Consider the following 18798-nt stretch of genomic DNA (forward strand, 5'->3'; position numbering starts at 1 on the left):
GCGGATGCGCAGGCTGGACTGGATTCATGCTGGTCGCAAACGCACTATGTTGGTTTTGTCGCGACGCGGTTCATATCTTTGTTCATAAAACAGACACAGATTTTAGCATATTGTATAATTCTATCACTTTTTTCACAACAGAAATATATCCATGAATCAAATTTACAACTTACAATACAAGTTCAAAATATAATTAAATCAAATATACAATATTCCATAATGAAAATGACAAATTATGTAAAACTTTTTTTTACAAGCAATGCATTATTGATTATGATTTATAAAATTTCGATATACCACACGTGACTTTTACTTCTGCTAGGTAATTTTTACTTATGATGGGGAATACATCTAATACGTCGAGTAAAATTACAAAAAAAAATACATTTGCAATTGTTGTTGTTGTTGTTGTCATATAGATATAAAGCTATAATACCATATTTTGGGTCTACTACAATTAATTTTGTAAAATGTTCACATTTCTTTGATTGTCCGTGTATTCCAAACAAATAGTGGGCTTGCTTGCTTGCTCTTTTTTTTCTTTTTTTTTTTTGCCTTAAACGCGGCCTTCATTTGTCTTTGAATGTAAAATTCGAGGGGATTCGAAATTTTAACCACAGAAAATTAACTAAATTTATGCGTCGGGTATATTTTACCCACGCTAGCAAACTAGATTTCACATGAAAACTTGTGCTAAATTGTAAAATTGCGTGTATATTTTAAATTATATTTTAAGATTTTATTTAGCTTAAGATTTCACACGGATGAATAACTTGTGTCTGCCGTAGTATATCAAATATATGTAAGGTCACGTGGTCTTAGATACAATATATGATACATTAATATAATGTAATTGATATTTTAAGGGGAATAAAAATATGTACGATTCACACCTGGCTGCACAAACAAAATATATTTCAAAAGCGTTTGCATACAATGTTGTACTTTTAAAGAAATACTTTTATTATTGATACGAAGAAGTTTCAAATATAGATAAAAAAACAGTAGCATCAGCTCTTAAAAACGCTAAGTATTTTGAAAGTAGCATCAGCTCTTAAAACGCTAAGTATTTTGAAAAATGTTAGATCTTTAAACATTGATCAGATTTGAGAAAATGCGAGGTATCGAACGAACGTTTATATATACATGTACATACCTTGCAATACTTTTGTAATACTCTGAAAGTAGTTGCCTAAAAGCATCTTTCAAAACAAGTTGATTTTTGTTTATTTGTTTTTTTTCCCTCGGTCCTCAGGGATTGAGATAAATATAGCAGACTGGTAAACATTAAATCCCCATATAATAGCAGCAATGTATAATGGAGACATTTTTAAAATTAACCCTAGAAAAACAACGTTTTTCGAGCTTTTCTTACTTTTTGCATTTATCGTATGGTGCACTTTCGTCTTTTCGCTTATAATGGAAAGGCGAAACTGACACAAAACAAAAACCACAGAATATCAACACAAAGTCACAAGTTTAACAGTAAGAAATATGTTTTGGCATTATTTTATGAAAGCGTCTATATCACTTATGCGCACAACAAACAAGCGTCTGTTTGAAAAGGCTCGCCCATATCAGGCACTATTCGGGTCGCTATCTCGCATTTAGAATGGCTTTAAATTCTGAAATTTAAAAACAAAAGAACTTTTGCATATTATGATATAGGAAAATACTATGCTAATCTTTGGGTTAAATATTTTTATTGCAGAAATTTATTGAAATCTAGTAAATTCTTCTTGAATTGCGAAATGGGATGCAGTATTCCCTATTACTTGTCAAATTCATTTGGTCAATTTTAATAAAAACTCCCAGATTTTTAATGACGCGATGTGATTATATGTACCGAATTACATTAAAACATATATGTTATTGTTTAGGTATAAGGAAGAATAATACCTCTGTAGTCCACTTTGCCATCACGGTTAAGGTCAGCCTCGTTAATCATCTTTTGAGCCTCATGCTGTCAAAACAGAACAACAATAATGTATAGTACATGAGATCAAATCCTGCTGTAAGATATGTTAGTAGTCGTTATTAAAGGATTTAACCCTTTTACAAATAATGTTGAATTTAAAGCTGCGCGCCCCCGCAAAATATATTTAAAAATCGAATTTGAAGAAATAACTAAGATATTCAAGTAATAATTTACATGTAACGTAAGACTGAATTTTGCAGTATTTATCACTCTATTTCAACTGTGTGACTAACGCAGTAAATGCTTCTTTTGCATGTTTTGAACTCTTTTTGGTCATTTGCTTGTATTGTAAGTGCCGATTGCAATATGTAAATTACTTAGATTGTTCACCTCACAGTAGTTTACTTTTAAATACAAACTTTTATGAAAATGAGCATGAATCTGAAGGCGTGCTGTTTTAAATATGTTATGCCCCGAATAGCCTGGTTTTCTGATTTTGTTAAATAATTTATAAAAAAATGGGGTCGGCATAAGACGTTGACGTAAGGTGCGTCACCAATTGTCTTATTAATTAAACGTTTGTAGCGTCGATATAATCGAACCATTGCCACTAAATATCGCACTATTGCCGCTAAATGTCGCACCATTGCCGCTAAATGTCGCATAATCTTCTGCCGTTAAATGTCACATAATCTTCTGCCGTTAAATGTTGCAATTCTAACGTTAAATATCGCACGATTTTCCATTGCTGTCAAATTTCGCAACACTGCCGTTTAATGTCGTAATATGCATGATAAAATTAAGTAAGATGGTGGTATTTGATTACAATAAACATTGAGTAAATGTTTGTATATATTTAGAAACTTTTGGACAGAAAGGAATGTCCCGTTCCATCTGCCGACACAAGATGAAAAATCTTTTTTAAAGTGGATTTGTCTACAATTGGTACATTTTCAAGAAATATTTCAAATATTGATAAAACAATAGAAACGTGTCATTTTGTATTCTTACATAATATTTTAGAACAAAAAATGTTTATCTAGTTCTACATGATTTAATATGACAAATACATTGTATATGTTGAATTAGTAACATTTATTTCTAGTCCATTTTATTACATTTTATTATCAGCAACCACAAAAATAATCATTTTATGGTTTGTTGTCACACATGATGCTTAAAAATATTAACATAAATATTTACGGCATTACATATTTTCCATCATAGACCAATTCACTTTAAATGGCCTTTTTGTGTAAAAACCATTGAATTACGCCGGTATATGTTAGATGCGTGTAATACTCATCTTATAAGTGTATTGCAGTGCGTACTTTTGCAAATTAATAACTAGACTAGTGTCCGTCTACTTGCCCATCCCCACCCCCAACCGCTGTGGGTTCGAATCCTGCTAAATCCTGCTAAGACTTGGGATTCTTTCATGTGATGAAGCTTTACAGGTAGCTTACGGAACGTCGGTGGTTCTACTTAGCTTCCCGATTGTGCACGCAGGGGCACTCCAACAGTAAAGATGGAAAGTCGCTATATGACTTTTAGTGTGACGTTTTAATGTCTAAAAACTAATTAAGTCTTTGCATCTCCTAATTAGAAGTTTTAAAAACTGATAATGAGAAATAATTTCTTATTTGTTCTTTGAATAAAAGCCAGGTTAGTAGTTACAAAGGTCAAATTAGATTATTATCCCCTCTTTAGGGCTTACAAAGACCTAAGTAAGATTTTATTTGTTAACTCCCTATGATATTAAATATTATTTATGAGTAAAGATTCCTAGTTATTTAGTTGAAACTTGGAGTATCAAAGCTAAAGTAAGATTTATCTTCTATTAAGATTTATAAACTTCTTATTATGTTAAACTTAAATTTCTTAAAAATATTTAGATTTTGCAACAGACGGTACCTTAACAGATGTTCGACCATGCGACCACATACATGCATCGAGGACATGTTGGAAGGAAATGACCGTGCGACCACATACACGCATCACAGGATTCCCCTAAACAGTTGTCCGCTCTTTTATTAAAGGGCAGACCTAAAAACGTGCCATTTCCTTTTCGTAATTTATAAGGAGGCTATTTTTCACAGATATGTCTTGAATTGGTTTATATACAACAATAATAATGCAAATCAAGTGGGGAATCAGTTTTCGTCCTTTAAGTCCGCTTTGAAATTTTAAAAAGATCATATCTAATTTCTTGGAAAAGTTTGAATTTAGAGTTTTTTCTACTTTTCATTTTGTGTATATAATAGAATTATTTCATTTTTGCAAAACATGAACGTTTCAGAAACGTTTTATATGCATTGAATATCTATTTCACACTTTGTTTGCAAAATATTAACCTGGGGGCATTTTTGTCAAAATACGCATTTAATTTCTGCATTCGACTTACGCTATTTGTAATAGAAAATTTAATGTGATGGGCTGCACGAAAAAAAAAGATTACACTTAAGCAGCCGACAATTCTGACATCATATTTACAAGCCTTGTAAAATGCACTTTCAAGCTTCCATTTTTTTAGAACTGATCAATCTTGGAATATCAAGATAGAAATTTCTAAAGTTAGCCAGCCATATGTTCAGAACCGGTTCAGTATACTGGTGAATTCATTTCAGTTCCAGCAGTGTCATATTTACACAACTGCTTTTGATCTAAGCGCTAAGTTTAAAAAAAATCTATTGACAGTTTTAAATCTTTATGTTTATCTTACTGTAGCATATGCCTTTATACTTTCATTTGTTATATTTTCTCAAGATGAAAAAATTACAAAGCGAAGTAACACTTTTCAATGACACAAATTTCAAATTGCAATTGTAATTTCAAATCAAATCAAATCCATCCATGCAATGCCATTTTACATTACATGGAATAATTCTACGTCTATGAACTCAACAGAGATGTGGCAAAATAATAATACATAATATTATACTATATTACCTGTTATACTCATAAAACCGTAGGCTGATTGTAGGTGAAAAGCAAACACAAAATATAAATGAATTTTCTGTTTAATTGAATTTTTGTAGAATAAATTTCTCGGTGTGTTAGATCCATCTTAAGCTGTTGTTCTAGCTCAAATCCATGACATCTTGGCTGCTAAAGAAACCGTATACAAATGTGTTTTATCACCAAGGAGGTCTTTGACATAAATTACAGTTATCAATTTATAATACCGACTAAGATGACTGGAGTTTCAACCACTTATTTTGTACATCATAGGAAATTCTTCCCTATCTGATAGATAGCAAGTCCCCAGATTGACATAATACCATTTTGTGACATAAATTTATATATTTCGACATTTAACGTTAGTGTTATGACATATAACGGTAAGGGGAAATGGTGCGACATTTAGCGTCATGATTGCGACATTTAATGGCAAAATATTTTGAGACATTTAGCGGCGGTTGCGATATTAAGCGGCAATATCGCGAAGTGCGGCATTTAGCGGAGAGTGCGACATTTGGCGGCGCCACAACGTCAAACCCCAAACTAAAGTTTGGCATATAATATAAGAAACACTCATTAAAATGAAAAGTTTGTTCAAGTTATATTTCCTTTCGTTTTTTTCCTGTTTATTTTGTTGTTCGGTGCCCCTTTTGAACGGTTTGTCCATGACGTAACCCGATATCACTATCTGTAGTGCGACCTTGCAATACAATAGTCTGAGCCTTAAAACAATGGGCGTTCATATATATATTTTTTTTTTTACTTTTAATAAAATACTTTTACCTTTTTAAAAAACTCAATTAGTGTATTGACTAAACTAGCTAGTGGCAGATTTAATACCGTTTGACTTGTACGGATAGAAGACACATATATACCCCATTACGCTTTAGTTACTGTAACAATATCCAATTCTGGGCGATTTTTACGGCCGCAACTTACTTTTGTTATATGTTCACCGAGCTTGTGTAACATCGAATAGAGTTCATCGGAGGATATAAACCCATCACCATTTTCATCAAATATACAGAACACCTCGTGCAGTTCTTTTTCCGGGTCGATTGACAACTTCGTTGAAAAAATCTTGACAAACTCCTCAAAGTCTATCGTACCGGACTCTGGAAAGGAAATATTTATTTGTGTATAACATTTTAAAAGATTTTGACAGGACATTAACACAGCGTGAAATTATGAAATCGTGTCATCGAGTTTACGAACGATATCTAAAAACATATCATAATTATCATGGATAAACTAGTACAATGTATTTTATTATCATTATACAAACAAATTGTTGACATATTTTGTCAATTACGCTACATTAAATAAACATTAATCATGCGATTAAATGCATTTAGATAAATTTTTATTTGAACTTTATCCTTATAATAAATAGATAAAAAAAAATAAACTTACTATCTAGATCAACCGAATGAATAAGTGCTTGAACCTCGGAAACGGTTGGCCGCTGTCCGAGGGCGTGTAGGACCGCCCCTAACTCCTCCTTCGTTATCATACCATCCTGATTCTTGTCAAACAAGACAAACGCCTCTTGTAACTCTGTGGGAATATTCAAAGTTTAGATGTTAATTAATATAATTATTATGGTGTTCTAAATTTAAGCTGTATTTAGTTGTTTGTCGTTGTTGTTGTTTTTTTTTTTGTTTTTTGGTTGGTTGGTTGGGTTGGGTTGGTTGGTCGGTTAGTTGGTTTTGTTTGTTTGTTTGTTTGTTTGTTTTTGGTGGGGGTGCTTTTTCTGTTTTAAGCAACATCAACACTGTTGTAATCAAATGGCGTTACTGACGCAGGAAAAATCTCCTTACATTATTTCAGCTGGGGTTCAGTAAGATGGTTCCGTAGACTCCTTTCACGAAAGAATTCAAAGTCCCTATCGGATTCAAACCCACAGCGGTAAGGGGCAAGTGGTTTGAAACCCCTCGGCTACGGACGCCCCCATCTACCTGGATGAGCATGGATCAAATCAGGTATTTTTGGATAGTATTCAGTGTCAAATCTTCGGCTAATTTCGACTTCAACTGTATAAAGCTGAATATCAGGGGAGATAAATAGAGTAAAGATTTTGGACTAGTCTGTGATGAGTTGTCTTACGTAAATCAACCCAATATAAATTATATAAAACATATCTGAAAAATTATCTTCTTAAAACTCCGGATTATCTCGGTTTGACAGAAGATATGATAGGTTTAAGATACCGTTTGATTTTAAAATGTTTTTATAAGAAGATAATGTGAATTTGACCTATTTTTTCTTAAATTATTTCAAGATAGAAATTTCGAGTAATTTGTCAAAAACTGTGAGTGTTAACTCACATATTAATAAGAATTTGTTACAAACAACAATAAAAAACATTACAAAATAACAACAACAACAACAACAGCAACTATCAATATATGTTATATACATTAAAGGCACATAACGAACAAATTGTTACTTCTTAAGAAAATTCAAACATGATTTTAAAACATTTAGATAATGGTTTTAGAGCATGTAAGTTGCTTGTTACCTGAAGAAAATAGCTGTTAATCATAAAAGTAAAAAAATGAAAGCATAGTAGTATTTTGACTTCCATACAAAACACTAAATCACTGTAACTAGTTTACTGCCAAAAAGCAACAGAAGAAAAAGAAAGGTCAGGTAATTTGCATTTGCCAATGCATATCTTTTTGGAAACTTGAAAAGTAAAGCGTTTTTGAAATAGAAATAAAAACATTCGTGGGGCATAATGGGCCTTTATGCACGTTATTGAGTATTTTAATTGTTAAAATCTCATTTTGTTAAAGAATCACATAGGACTATGGGTTTTGTGGCCAGATTGTTAAATTTGTTGACTTCAGACCACTTACTCTTCCCCGCTGTATGTTCGAATCCCAGAGGATCTTTCGACTCTTTAAGTTGAGGAAGTTATCCTGCTAGCTTCAGAACGTCTGTGGTTCTACTAAGGTACCTGTTCGTGATAGCATAAAGCAAGAAGGGCACCTACGTTCGTCATACACCAGCAAAGATGTAAAGTCGCCATATGACCTTTTCTGTGTTGATAAATCCGACCAAAAAAGACCAAAGAACTAAGTCAACCCTTAGCCTTTTAGTGACAATGGGTGGATTTAGCCCATGTGACCAGTGCACATGCAGGTCAAGATCAGGCTGCATGCCCGTGCCTTGATCAATGTCTGCACTGATCGCCTTTAAGTCAGTTCATATCTTGAAATTTTGAAATGTTATCTATAATAATCGTTTTGTTCAGATTAAAAGATGACGAGTTCGTGTAAGATATTAAACGTATTTAAAGGTTGAAAATAAATGTAATCACTAAAGTCATAGATTTGATGTCTAAAAGAGCAAATGATAAAAGTAAAACTGTCATAATCATATGAATAGAAATTCATAGATTTGATACCTATGAAAGAAAAGTTAAAATAATCAAAAAATAATAATTCTATGAATAAACTTAATCAAAAATTCATAGTTTTGATATACATATATTTCTGAAAGCAAATTAAACAAGAAAGTTAAACATCACAAAATCAATGCATAAAATTCATAGATTTGATATAACAGCATACATATTTAATATATGTAAACAAAATGGAACCAAAACAGTACTTTACTGCGAATGATTAAAAAATTATAGATTTAATAGATATTTACGTGAAAAAATCAAAATGTTACACCTTTATGAATAATGTATGTACGTAATGAAAATGTTACATCTTTAAAGAAACGTGTTTAAAAAGCAACAACAACAACAATAATAATAACAATAACAACAACAAACTAACCTGTTCTGTCGTAATCTCCAGCCATGATTTCTCAAGGAGTGTAACAACTAACATACAAGATTGTTCTAAATCAATGCACTTGTATATGTGATACAAGTAATCTTGCGATGATAAGTTTACCGAGGATGTGGTGATAATGTGTAGTGTTATGTCTTGTAATATCAATGGAATACCGATTATATGTAAGCTTTCTATTTATATGTAATGTCGGTAAGGTATTTATATAAAACAACTTGACATAGTCAAAACAAAAGACAGAACATAAATTCATATACAGGTACAGTACAAAAATGTAGATATTTATTGAAGTTTCATGGCCTAATCTAAATGGTAGTAAGCATTTTATAACCAGAGCTGGTAGGAAAACGGTTATAAAATAACAAACAAACTTACATACACGACCATATCAAAAGGCTTTATAACGAATTCATTTTAAGCACAATTGCTTAAATTGATTGAAACAGATAATTCATCATTTTTTGCAGCAGACGTGTTTATAGATAACTTAAATGTCACGATTATCTTATGAAAATAGACGTAGCAAAGGTGCAACTTATTAAGCATTTACGAAGGCTGATCACTTCCGGTGTCAGAAAATTAAGGATTAAAGATGTACATGTATCCTGAATAATAATCTAATGGATATATAAAGACCAAGACATGACCCGCGAAAGAAGACAAAATATATAGGGCATAATGATGTGCTGTTGTTGTTGTTGTGGTGTTGGTTGTTGTTGTTGTTGTTTTTGAAGTATATGTATTGTCATATTTCAAAATTTCTTTTTCTAAATTGTTACCTTGTAATTTTTCCTCAGGAAGACTGGATTTTCTATCAGATGCCGATTTCGGTGTTGGTGTCAAAGTTGCCTTTTCTTCGGTCACGTGAATTCTTTTCTTTTCCACTACAGGATGTTTAAGATTTACTAAATCCTTGTGCACTGGATTATCTTTCGGTTTACCCTTTGTATCTGTGCCAGTGGCGCCTTTACTTGCAGCCGGTTTTGGCACATTGTCAATTTTTGGTTTTGGTGCTACTTTGGGTCCTTTTTGAATCTTTGACTCAGTTGTCGTCCCTTCACTACTTTGTTGTGAAAACTTCTTGCGCAATAGTTTGAAAGCGTCCTGTAACAGAAAGAAGGGATGTAATGATAACTTGTGTTTATATGTATTTAGTAAGGGTGTGTTACTAAAAACAATAATATAAAAAATAATAAGATGTCGTTAAAAAGCAGTTTAGAAAAATGTCTTTGTGTGAAAAAGCCGTAGAAATTGTTTTTGCAGAATAAAGTGGCGAATTCTTGTACATATTTGCGTTCTGTCTTTGTTAACGTGCAAATGGAACTTCCGCTGCCATACGGGAATAATAAAAGAATATAAGCAAAAACATTATACATGATTGTGTCGTGATAATTACTAAATCCTTAGGCAGATGAATAAATTTTTAGAACATGTGCAAGTAAAAATACAGTCTCTTTCAACACTAATTAGACTGAACAGAATGAACTCTAAGCAAAAGATGTGCATATTTCATGATTACATATTACATTGTATGTACATAAAGATACTATCTCGGCAACAGATGTTACACTGTCACAGAATACAGATGTTTTGTACTCGCGGAATATACATTCAAGATGCTGATTAACCATGCTACTGTTTGTTTTGTGTACTTTCCCAAGAACTTATCAATTCAAGAAAAATTACCGACAAGTCTATTGTTTTTCTTCCGTTATTTACCAAGAAAATATCAGTTCATAGAAAGGAGAACATATAAAGAGGTTGATGCACCAAATCGCCTCCTAGGCCTAACTATATCATGAATATCGTATTATGGTACCTGCATTGAGCGAGGTCAGCACTGTTCGTCATCTTGTCAGTATATTTATTTTCAAAATCATTTCAAATGATGATTGGTTATTGACCAGAATGTAAGATGGACATGTCCGTTTAACTTTAAGATATTTAGCAAGGTAAGGAAATATAAACAAAGAAGCAACATTGGTCGTCTGTAAGGAATAGTGTTTTGCAGTGTTTTAATCATAAGACAAATACCTTTTTAAATTGATCCGAGAGTAACGATTTTTAAGATTAATAAATTAATTAATTTATTTATTTATTTATTTATTTATTTATTTATTTATTTATTTATTTATTTATTTATTTATTTATTCATTCATTCATTCATTCATGATGAATGGGGGGGGATCCACACCCACTTTGTTTACATAATGACGTAATCATGTGTACACTTAAACAATAGAATGGGTGACACAAATGTTTTAATCCCGCCAAAAAAAAAAAATGGATGCCTTTATGAATAAAAAATGGCGCTGAATAACAATAGAAAGCTTAGCACACAAATTAAACCCGCCAAAAAAAATAAAAATGGTTGCCTTATTAGATTTGAATAAAAAATGGCGCACTGTTCTTCCATAACAAAAGAAAACGAAACATAATTGTAGGGGTCACATAAATATGGTCTAAAGTACACAATAGAAAAATGTTACCATAACTAATTCGGTCAAAATATACAAAGGAAAACTATAATCAAATTATTGGTTTAAACTATGAAAAGAAAATTAGGACAAAATATTATTAATAAGTCTAGACCAGCTGTGGTCAACTCATCTAATAAGCTACTTTAGTATCTAGTATTTCTTCTTCTTGATATTGTATTTTACTATCATCAGAAAAATGTAAAGTTTAATCAATTGTTTACATAATGACTTAAGAGTGTGTACTTTATAACAATAGAACAGGTAACACTCCAAAAAAGTCAATCTTATACATGTAAATGCAAAATTACATTTATTGTTTTCTTATAATATAATGAGGCCTGTTTTGTTATTTTTCCAAAAATTGACATGTCATATTTTTGCACATGTTGACAAGAAACAAACCTATGCCACTTGTTTTGTATATAATTCTCTTCATTAAAGTTACTATGCATCACATCCAAGGCCAGCAATTCAACCTCTCATTGAAGGCAAGTACTTTCTCTGTGGTTCATACAATGCTTGATCTAATTAATTTACTGTGTATTTCTAAAGCAGTAAATTTGATAAAACTTGATAGTCAGGTGGGATACATACAAAACAAGTTACCTTTTATTTAGAATTCATACCCAATTATTGTTTTCTTATAAGATAATGAGGCCTGTTTTGTCAATGGTTTCAACACCTACATGTATCTTTAGAACTCATTAGAGTAAAACAAAACAATAATTGTCAATGAATAATCCTTAATAAGAAAATAAATCTTTCTTTACCAGCTAGTAAATCTTGCTTTTATCATATTTATGGTTTAAACTCTTAACCAGACAATGTGGTTACCTGATAAAACAAACAATCCTTTAAGTATGTATGACCAGTATGACCCCAGATGTAACATATATTTCAACCAGGTAATAAATCCACAAAGGGACGCCTTTCTGTGTCGATGTTTCGGATCAGTTATGAACATTCATTTATTCAATGGAGAAATTTTAAATGATTTGATTTACCACTTTTAAGCGAGGATAGGAATTACAACCTAAAATTATATACATTGTACTGAAACTTTTTTTTATTCACATTCTTATTTTTTATATTTTGATCTAGCAAAGATTAAACATTTTCTGCTGTTAATTGCCAGAACGAAGAAACCAATTAAATCTTACATTTCAACACTGAAGTGATAATGTCATCACCTTGGAATTTGTATAGCAATGAACCGTCAGATTTTTAACATCTGTGAAATTGATGTCAGCGCCAAGATAAACATTGGTCCTTTTATGACTTGATAACAGAAAGAAACAATAATTAAAAGTTTTTATTTCATGTCAATAAGTAAGCCCTTTGTATACAGGTGTGTCCCTAAATTACTCACTTCTTGTCCACTATTAAAAACGAGTTCTTCCTTATAGTTGCCACAGTATAACTATTTTCCTGACATGCTTGAAGTGGTAATATGGATTTTACTTAATATTCAAAAATATCATCAGAGCAAAAACAGCTATTTGGTGATAGATTTTTATGTCATGTTTTCACATACCCATGACTAGATTTCTCTCTCCAGATAACTTTTTTTTGCATTTCAACTATATACACCCAGGCGCAACATGGATTAGTTGGACGATTTAAGAAAAGGATATACATAAATTTATAAACAAAATAAAACAAAGATCTAATAATACAGTTTAATTTATTTATTACAGACTGCATTTACAAAAAGAAATATTTAAAATAAAACGCATTTGGCATATGATAAAAAAAAATGTTCCAATCATAATGTACCACACTAACATTTGTCCTTTTGTCTTTCCAAAATATGAATAAATAATATAAACTTTCACATGTCTTTAATAATTTGTTCATTTATTGATAAAATGTCAGTATTTATCACTACTAGTTTCTTTTTCACTGTCATCATCATCATCATCATCATAATCATCATCATCATCATCAAATGTTTCTTCAAGTTCTGGTAATGGGTACTTGTCCATAACACGTTCTAACATAAATTTTCTTTTTTTAACAGCATACTGTATAGCTTCATCAGTTTCGAAATTATCTTCCTCTCTCAATCTTTTAACAGTTCCCATGATCTTTTTATGTGTAGGATTGCGCTGAAGTGCATACATTTTTCCAATAAAATCCAAATAAACTTCTCTGAATGCTTTATGATACACGGAGCGTAATTTTTCAAAAGCTTTATTTCTTATTTCTTCAAGAGAGCTATCAGGGTCTTCATTACGCATTTTACTGGCTGTTTCATTTAAAACGTCATCTCCTTGTTCATATGTGAGCTCTGTAAAATACTTCCAGATGTCAATATGTTTGTTCTTGTTAACATCATCATATTGTTTGCCATTGTCATTCCCTATAGTAGAAGATTCATCGTCATAATCTTGTTCACTGTTATCGTCTTCTTCGTAATGATGAGATTTGGATCTATTAGGTCTCAACCGATCGAAAATGTTTCTATATAGATAAGGTTTACGATTTGGTTCCTCATCTGATGTATTTCCATCGCTGATATTATTTTCAGACATACTGTTCTTATGTTTGAGATGCGAATGCCTATTTAAATTGTACTTTTTATTGAATTTTTTATAACACAAAAGACATGTGAATACCATTATTTTAAGCGATCAAATGGCAAAATTAATGCCAATTCTCCTTTTTATACTCCCAACTAATTTATTTCGTTTCTCATTTTCTCGTTTTGCTTGCTAAGTGGCTCAATTGGGTGTTCATTAACTCATTTTGCTTGCTCAGTCGCTCATTTTATTTGCTCATTTGCTTATTTTGCTTGCTCATTTGCTCATTTGGTTGCTCTTTTGCTCATTTTGGTTGCTCATTTGCTCATTTCACTTGCTCATTTGCTCATTTGCTTGCTCATTTGCTCATTTCACTTGATCATTTGCTCATTTCACTTGCTCATTTGCTCATTTGGTTGCTCATTTGCTCATTTTACTTGCTCATTTGCTCATTTGGTTGCTCATTTGCTCATTTTGGTTGCTCATTTGCTCATTTTGGTTGCTCATTTGCTCATTTCACTTGCTCATTTGCTCATTTGCTTGCTCATTTGCTCATTTTGGTTGCTCATTTGTTGCTCATTTGCTCATTTTGGTTGCTCATTTGCTCATTTGGTCGCTCATTTGCTCTTTTGGTTGCTCATTTGCTCATTTTGGTTGCTCATTTGCTCATTTGGTTGCTCATTTGCTCATTTTGGGTGCTCATTTGGTTGCACATTTGCTCATTTTGTTTGCTAATTTGCTAATTTAGTTGCTCATTTGCTCATTTCACTTGCTCATTTTCTCATTTGGTTGCTCATCTGCTCATTTCATTTGCTCATTTGCTCTTTTTGGTTGCTCATTTGCTCATTTAATTGCTCATTTGCTCATTTTGGTTGCTCATTTTACTTGCTCATTTGCTCTTTTTGGTTGCTCATTTGCTCATTTAACTTGCTCATTTAACTTGCTCACTTACTCATTTGGTTCCTCATTGCTCATTTTACTTGCACATTTGGTTTCTCATTTGCTCGTTTTGGGTGCTCATTTGCTCATTTGATTGCTCATTTACTCATTTTTCCTTGCTCAGTCGCTCATTTTAGTTGCTCATATGCTCATTTTGGTTGCTCATTTGCTCTTTTTGGAGTGTTACCTGTTCTATTGTTATAAAGTACACACTCTTAAGTCATTATGTAAACAATTGATTAAACTTTACATTTTTCTGATGATAGTAAAATACAATATCAAGAAGAAGAAATACTAGATACTAAAGTAGCTTATTAGATGAGTTGACCACAGCTGGTCTAGACTTATTAATAATATTTTGTCCTAATTTTCTTTCAATAGTTTAAACCAATAATTTGATTATAGTTTTCCTTTGTATATTTTGACCGAATTAGTTTATGGTAACATTTTTCTATTGTGTACTTTAGACCATATTTATGTGACCCCTACAATTATGTTTTCGTTTTCTTTTGTTTATGGAAGAACAGTGCGCCATTTTTTTATTCAAATCTAATAAGGCAACCATTTTTATTTTTTTGGCGGGTTTAATTTGTGTGCTAAGCTTTCTATTGTTATTCAGCGCCATTTTTTATTCATAAAGGCATCCATTTTTTTTTTTTTTTTTTGGCGGGATTAAAACATTTGTGTCACCCATTCTATTGTTTAAGTGTACACATGATTACGTCATTATGTAAACAAAGTGGGTGTGGATCCCCCCCCATTCATCACATTCATTCATTCATTCATTCATTCATTTATTTATTTATTTATTTATTTATCTGCTGTTTGGCCAATGAGTGACTTTGGAAATTGTAACAGAACACTTTAGTATAAATAAGCTTTGGAAAAAACAGCAAGTTTTAGTATTAATCGGCCTGGTTATTACCAGCAAACAAGTCTGGAAATATGCAAATCAAACACTCATTACACAAAAAAAGAGAAAATATTTGATATAAGAGCTTAGCAAATACATGAAATGTGTATACATGTAATCGTCTGCGTCTTTTGGGTTTCAGCAAGGAGGAAATTTAAAGAGCTTTAGTACCATCTTATTTTCAAAAGATTCATCAGAAAATTATAAAGATCTTTTAACACATTTTAGACATCAAAAGGCGGGTGAAAAGATTTTAATTATTTTCCGATGAAAATATTTAACGTATTTGATAAATGGGACTTTAAATAATTTTCATAACTTTTTATACAGTGGTGTATTCTTCAGAACAAAATCTTGTTGTGAAGTTTGAAAATACCTTGCTCTTAATATCTTAAAAATCTCGAATACCACAAACGCTGCATTGTTCTTTGTATATTATACTTCTCGGTGCTTTAAATACAGGTCATGATAACGGAGGCTGGCACCATGCCGTAAATACCTACAGCTCTGGAAATCTGCCTAAAACTTTTACCTTTACTCTAAATGTTTATTCCGGTTTAATGGCTAAATGAAACATGAAATATACAATTGAAATAAATACTTAAAGCACTAAAAACGTGCAAAAACATTTTTGGCTGAGAAACAACAAGGTAAAAAATATGTATTTATTGCATTTTATTGGTGTTCATTTTCACTAAATCTTTTACTACATCTGTATAGGATTTTCTTCCCGTATGCAAGTTTATATTATGGTTGTTTCCAGGAATACCGTGCTTAAATAAAATTGATTCCATTCTTTTAGAAATTTTTGAGGAGGGGGGGGGATTATTAATTATCATTTTTGTGTTTAAACAATTTTTGTTTCGCGTTACTCTTCCAACATAAAACTATGGAAAACGTGCATGTGAAAAATTTAATAAAATCTGAAGACAAAATGATTTTTCGTCTGTGTCGTGTACAAACATTTGTTGATTTGTTGATATAAAATTTCGACGTGTACAATCATTTGTTGATATGAATTTACGTCGTGTACAATCATTTAGTGATTTGATTATTTTTGTCGTGTACAATCATATTTTGTTGGTGATATGACTTTTCGTCGTGTACAACCATATGTTGATTTTTTTATATAGAATTTCATCGTGTACAATCATTTCTTGATTTGTTGATATGAGTTTTCATCGTGTACACTCATTTGGTGATTTGATTATTTTTGTCGTGTACAATCACATGTTAATTTGTTGATATAAAATTTCGTCGTGTACAATCATTTGGTGATATGTATTTTTGGCGTGTACAATCATATTTTGGTGATATGATTTTTCGTCGGGTACAGTCATTTGTTGATATGAGTTTTCGTCGTGTACTCTCATTTGGGGAATGATTATATTTGTCGTGTAAAATTAATAGGTGATATGATTTTTCGTCGTGTACAATTGTTAGTGATCTAATTGTTCGTCGTGTATAATGTATCGATATAATATTAGCCGTTTTCTCTTGATAAGTTCAGAACTTGATAGTCCTTTTTGATCGTACACGGCGTAGCTTATTTTCATCTTATTTATAACAACAACAAAAACGTGTTAATGTTACACACCTTATAATATAAAAATGAACTGTCAAACGGTGATTTTGTATTTTTTTCAGCTCTATAATTGATATATGATATGATTACAAGTATCTAATGTAACATCACGCTTACGGAGTCGTTTTGTATTAGTCCATCAAATAGGAGACTCTGGCCAATGTAAGGTAAATATTCATGTAAATTCCTATAAATTTGTATTTGTTAATTAATTATGATATTTTATATATTTCTCTAACGCATGGACTCTGTCTGCAATCCCATTTGTTTTTGATTTATACAAGAATTAATGATATTTTCGTTTCTCGTTGATGTAACACATTTATAAATTATTACAGATGTGGTCTTTCATACAATTGCCGATCCCTCAAAATTACAATTTCCCCGAATTACTTCTGCAAATAAACATCCGTCTTCTGAATAGAGCACTCAGTGACCTCTGTGATTATTTATCTTGATTGTCTCTTTTTTAATTTAAAAGAGTATGTTTTAAAGATATATGAACAATTATAATATTTTAAAATATTGAAAATCGGTACATTGTCTCTTTGTATATAAAGACAAAGTCAACATGTTTCAACACAGAGTATTAAACACCTTACACACTATGGGATACCACAATATGAATACTAGCAGTTTTGTTGTTGTTGTTGTTGTTGCTGCTGCTGTTGTTGTTGTTGTTTTAGAAAGGACAAACTTTACTTGACCTGTTATAGGGAATGCAGCTTCACGTAAATAGTTTTTACATTTTTGTCTGATTCAAATTAGTCATATCCAGTAAGAATTTCATAAATTACAATAAACTTCGATCTGCAATAAAATTATTTTACCCAAAGATGGGCTTAGTATATCTGTAATAGAAGATGAATAAAATTGTTATTTCAAGATTATTCATCAATTTTGTCCTGTTCAGTACACAATAAAAGTATCCGTGACTCACCATTTCTTTTGTGGAGTTCTAACATCCAGTTCTCTTCATCTCATTTTTTATCAATTTCTTCACGTTCTTCACTTCTCCAGTTTAGAAAAATCAAATACTAAATATAAGCACTTTCAAATCCTTCTCAACAAATTCCTTGATGAAATTTCTTATGAAAAATAACAGATAGTGAAATGGGGGTTTTCTCCGTTATATTTTCATAAGTCTACATGAAACATGTGTTACTCTCAGAGTTTACAGAAAGAGGGTTGTTACAAAAGTTCGCTAATTATAGGCTTAGGTAGAATTCGTTCTCCATTTCACTCAAGTGTTAGCATGTTGTTGTTGTTTTTTTGTTGTTGTTGTGGTTTTCGTTTTGTTGTTGTTGTGTTTTTTTTAACTGATGTTCATTATTATATGAATTTAGAAATGTTTTAATTTGAATATTATATGAAATGTATTAATATTTGCTAGTGTCTTAACTTTGTCACCTTTTTGTATGAAAATGAGTAACTATTCGCTAAATAGAGCTAGCCTTTGGGTGGTGCTTAACAAAATAAAACCCATGAGATGTACATGCTAAGTACTGAAGAAGACGGAAAAGTATGATGAGGTTCAAATCTGGAAAATTAAAATATTACTTAGTATGTGCGACTTAAACCGGGCACAAATTATAAACAGTGTAAAAAATGGCGGGAAAAGAAGACGCTGAGTCTCGCGATAACTTGACGAGAAAAAATAAGAAAATA

The 18798-nt window shown here is 31.5% G+C and overlaps 1 protein-coding gene across 2 annotated transcripts; it reads right to left on the minus strand.

Annotated features, from left to right (window-relative positions):
* Nucleotides 1–100: 100 nt before the first annotated feature.
* On the minus strand, nucleotides 101–18231 carry LOC132725468 (calmodulin-beta-like). Of its 2 annotated transcripts, XM_060710599.1 has the most exons (6): nucleotides 18071–18231; nucleotides 9471–9795; nucleotides 6293–6436; nucleotides 5819–5994; nucleotides 1900–1963; nucleotides 101–1625 (listed from the first exon to the last, which is right to left on the minus strand). In XM_060710599.1, the coding sequence occupies exons 1-6, from the start codon at nucleotides 18071–18073 to the stop codon at nucleotides 1597–1599; spliced, it is 741 nt and encodes a 246-aa protein (XP_060566582.1). In that variant the 5' UTR covers nucleotides 18074–18231; the 3' UTR covers nucleotides 101–1596. The 2 variants fall into 2 exon arrangements, with proteins under 2 accessions (XP_060566582.1, XP_060566583.1); XM_060710600.1 differs by lacking the exons at nucleotides 9471–9795; nucleotides 18071–18231 and adding an exon at nucleotides 8674–8822.
* Nucleotides 18232–18798: the final 567 nt, after the last annotated feature.

The sequence above is a fragment of the Ruditapes philippinarum genome, unplaced genomic scaffold (assembly GCF_026571515.1).
Source record: "Ruditapes philippinarum isolate M1 unplaced genomic scaffold, ASM2657151v2 ctg552_1_1_1_1, whole genome shotgun sequence".
NCBI lineage: Eukaryota > Metazoa > Mollusca > Bivalvia > Venerida > Veneridae > Ruditapes > Ruditapes philippinarum.

Bases quoted from the DNA above. Each gene is read 5' to 3' on its own strand.
- LOC132725468 (XM_060710599.1), bottom strand. The intron at 6,437-9,470 runs GTAACAATTTAG...ATATTCCCACAG, and splicing joins TCCTGAGGAAAAATTACAAG to AGTTACAAGAGGCGTTTGTC. The intron at 1,626-1,899 runs GTATTATTCTTC...TTTAAATTTCAG, and splicing joins TGGCAAAGTGGACTACAGAG to AATTTAAAGCCATTCTAAAT.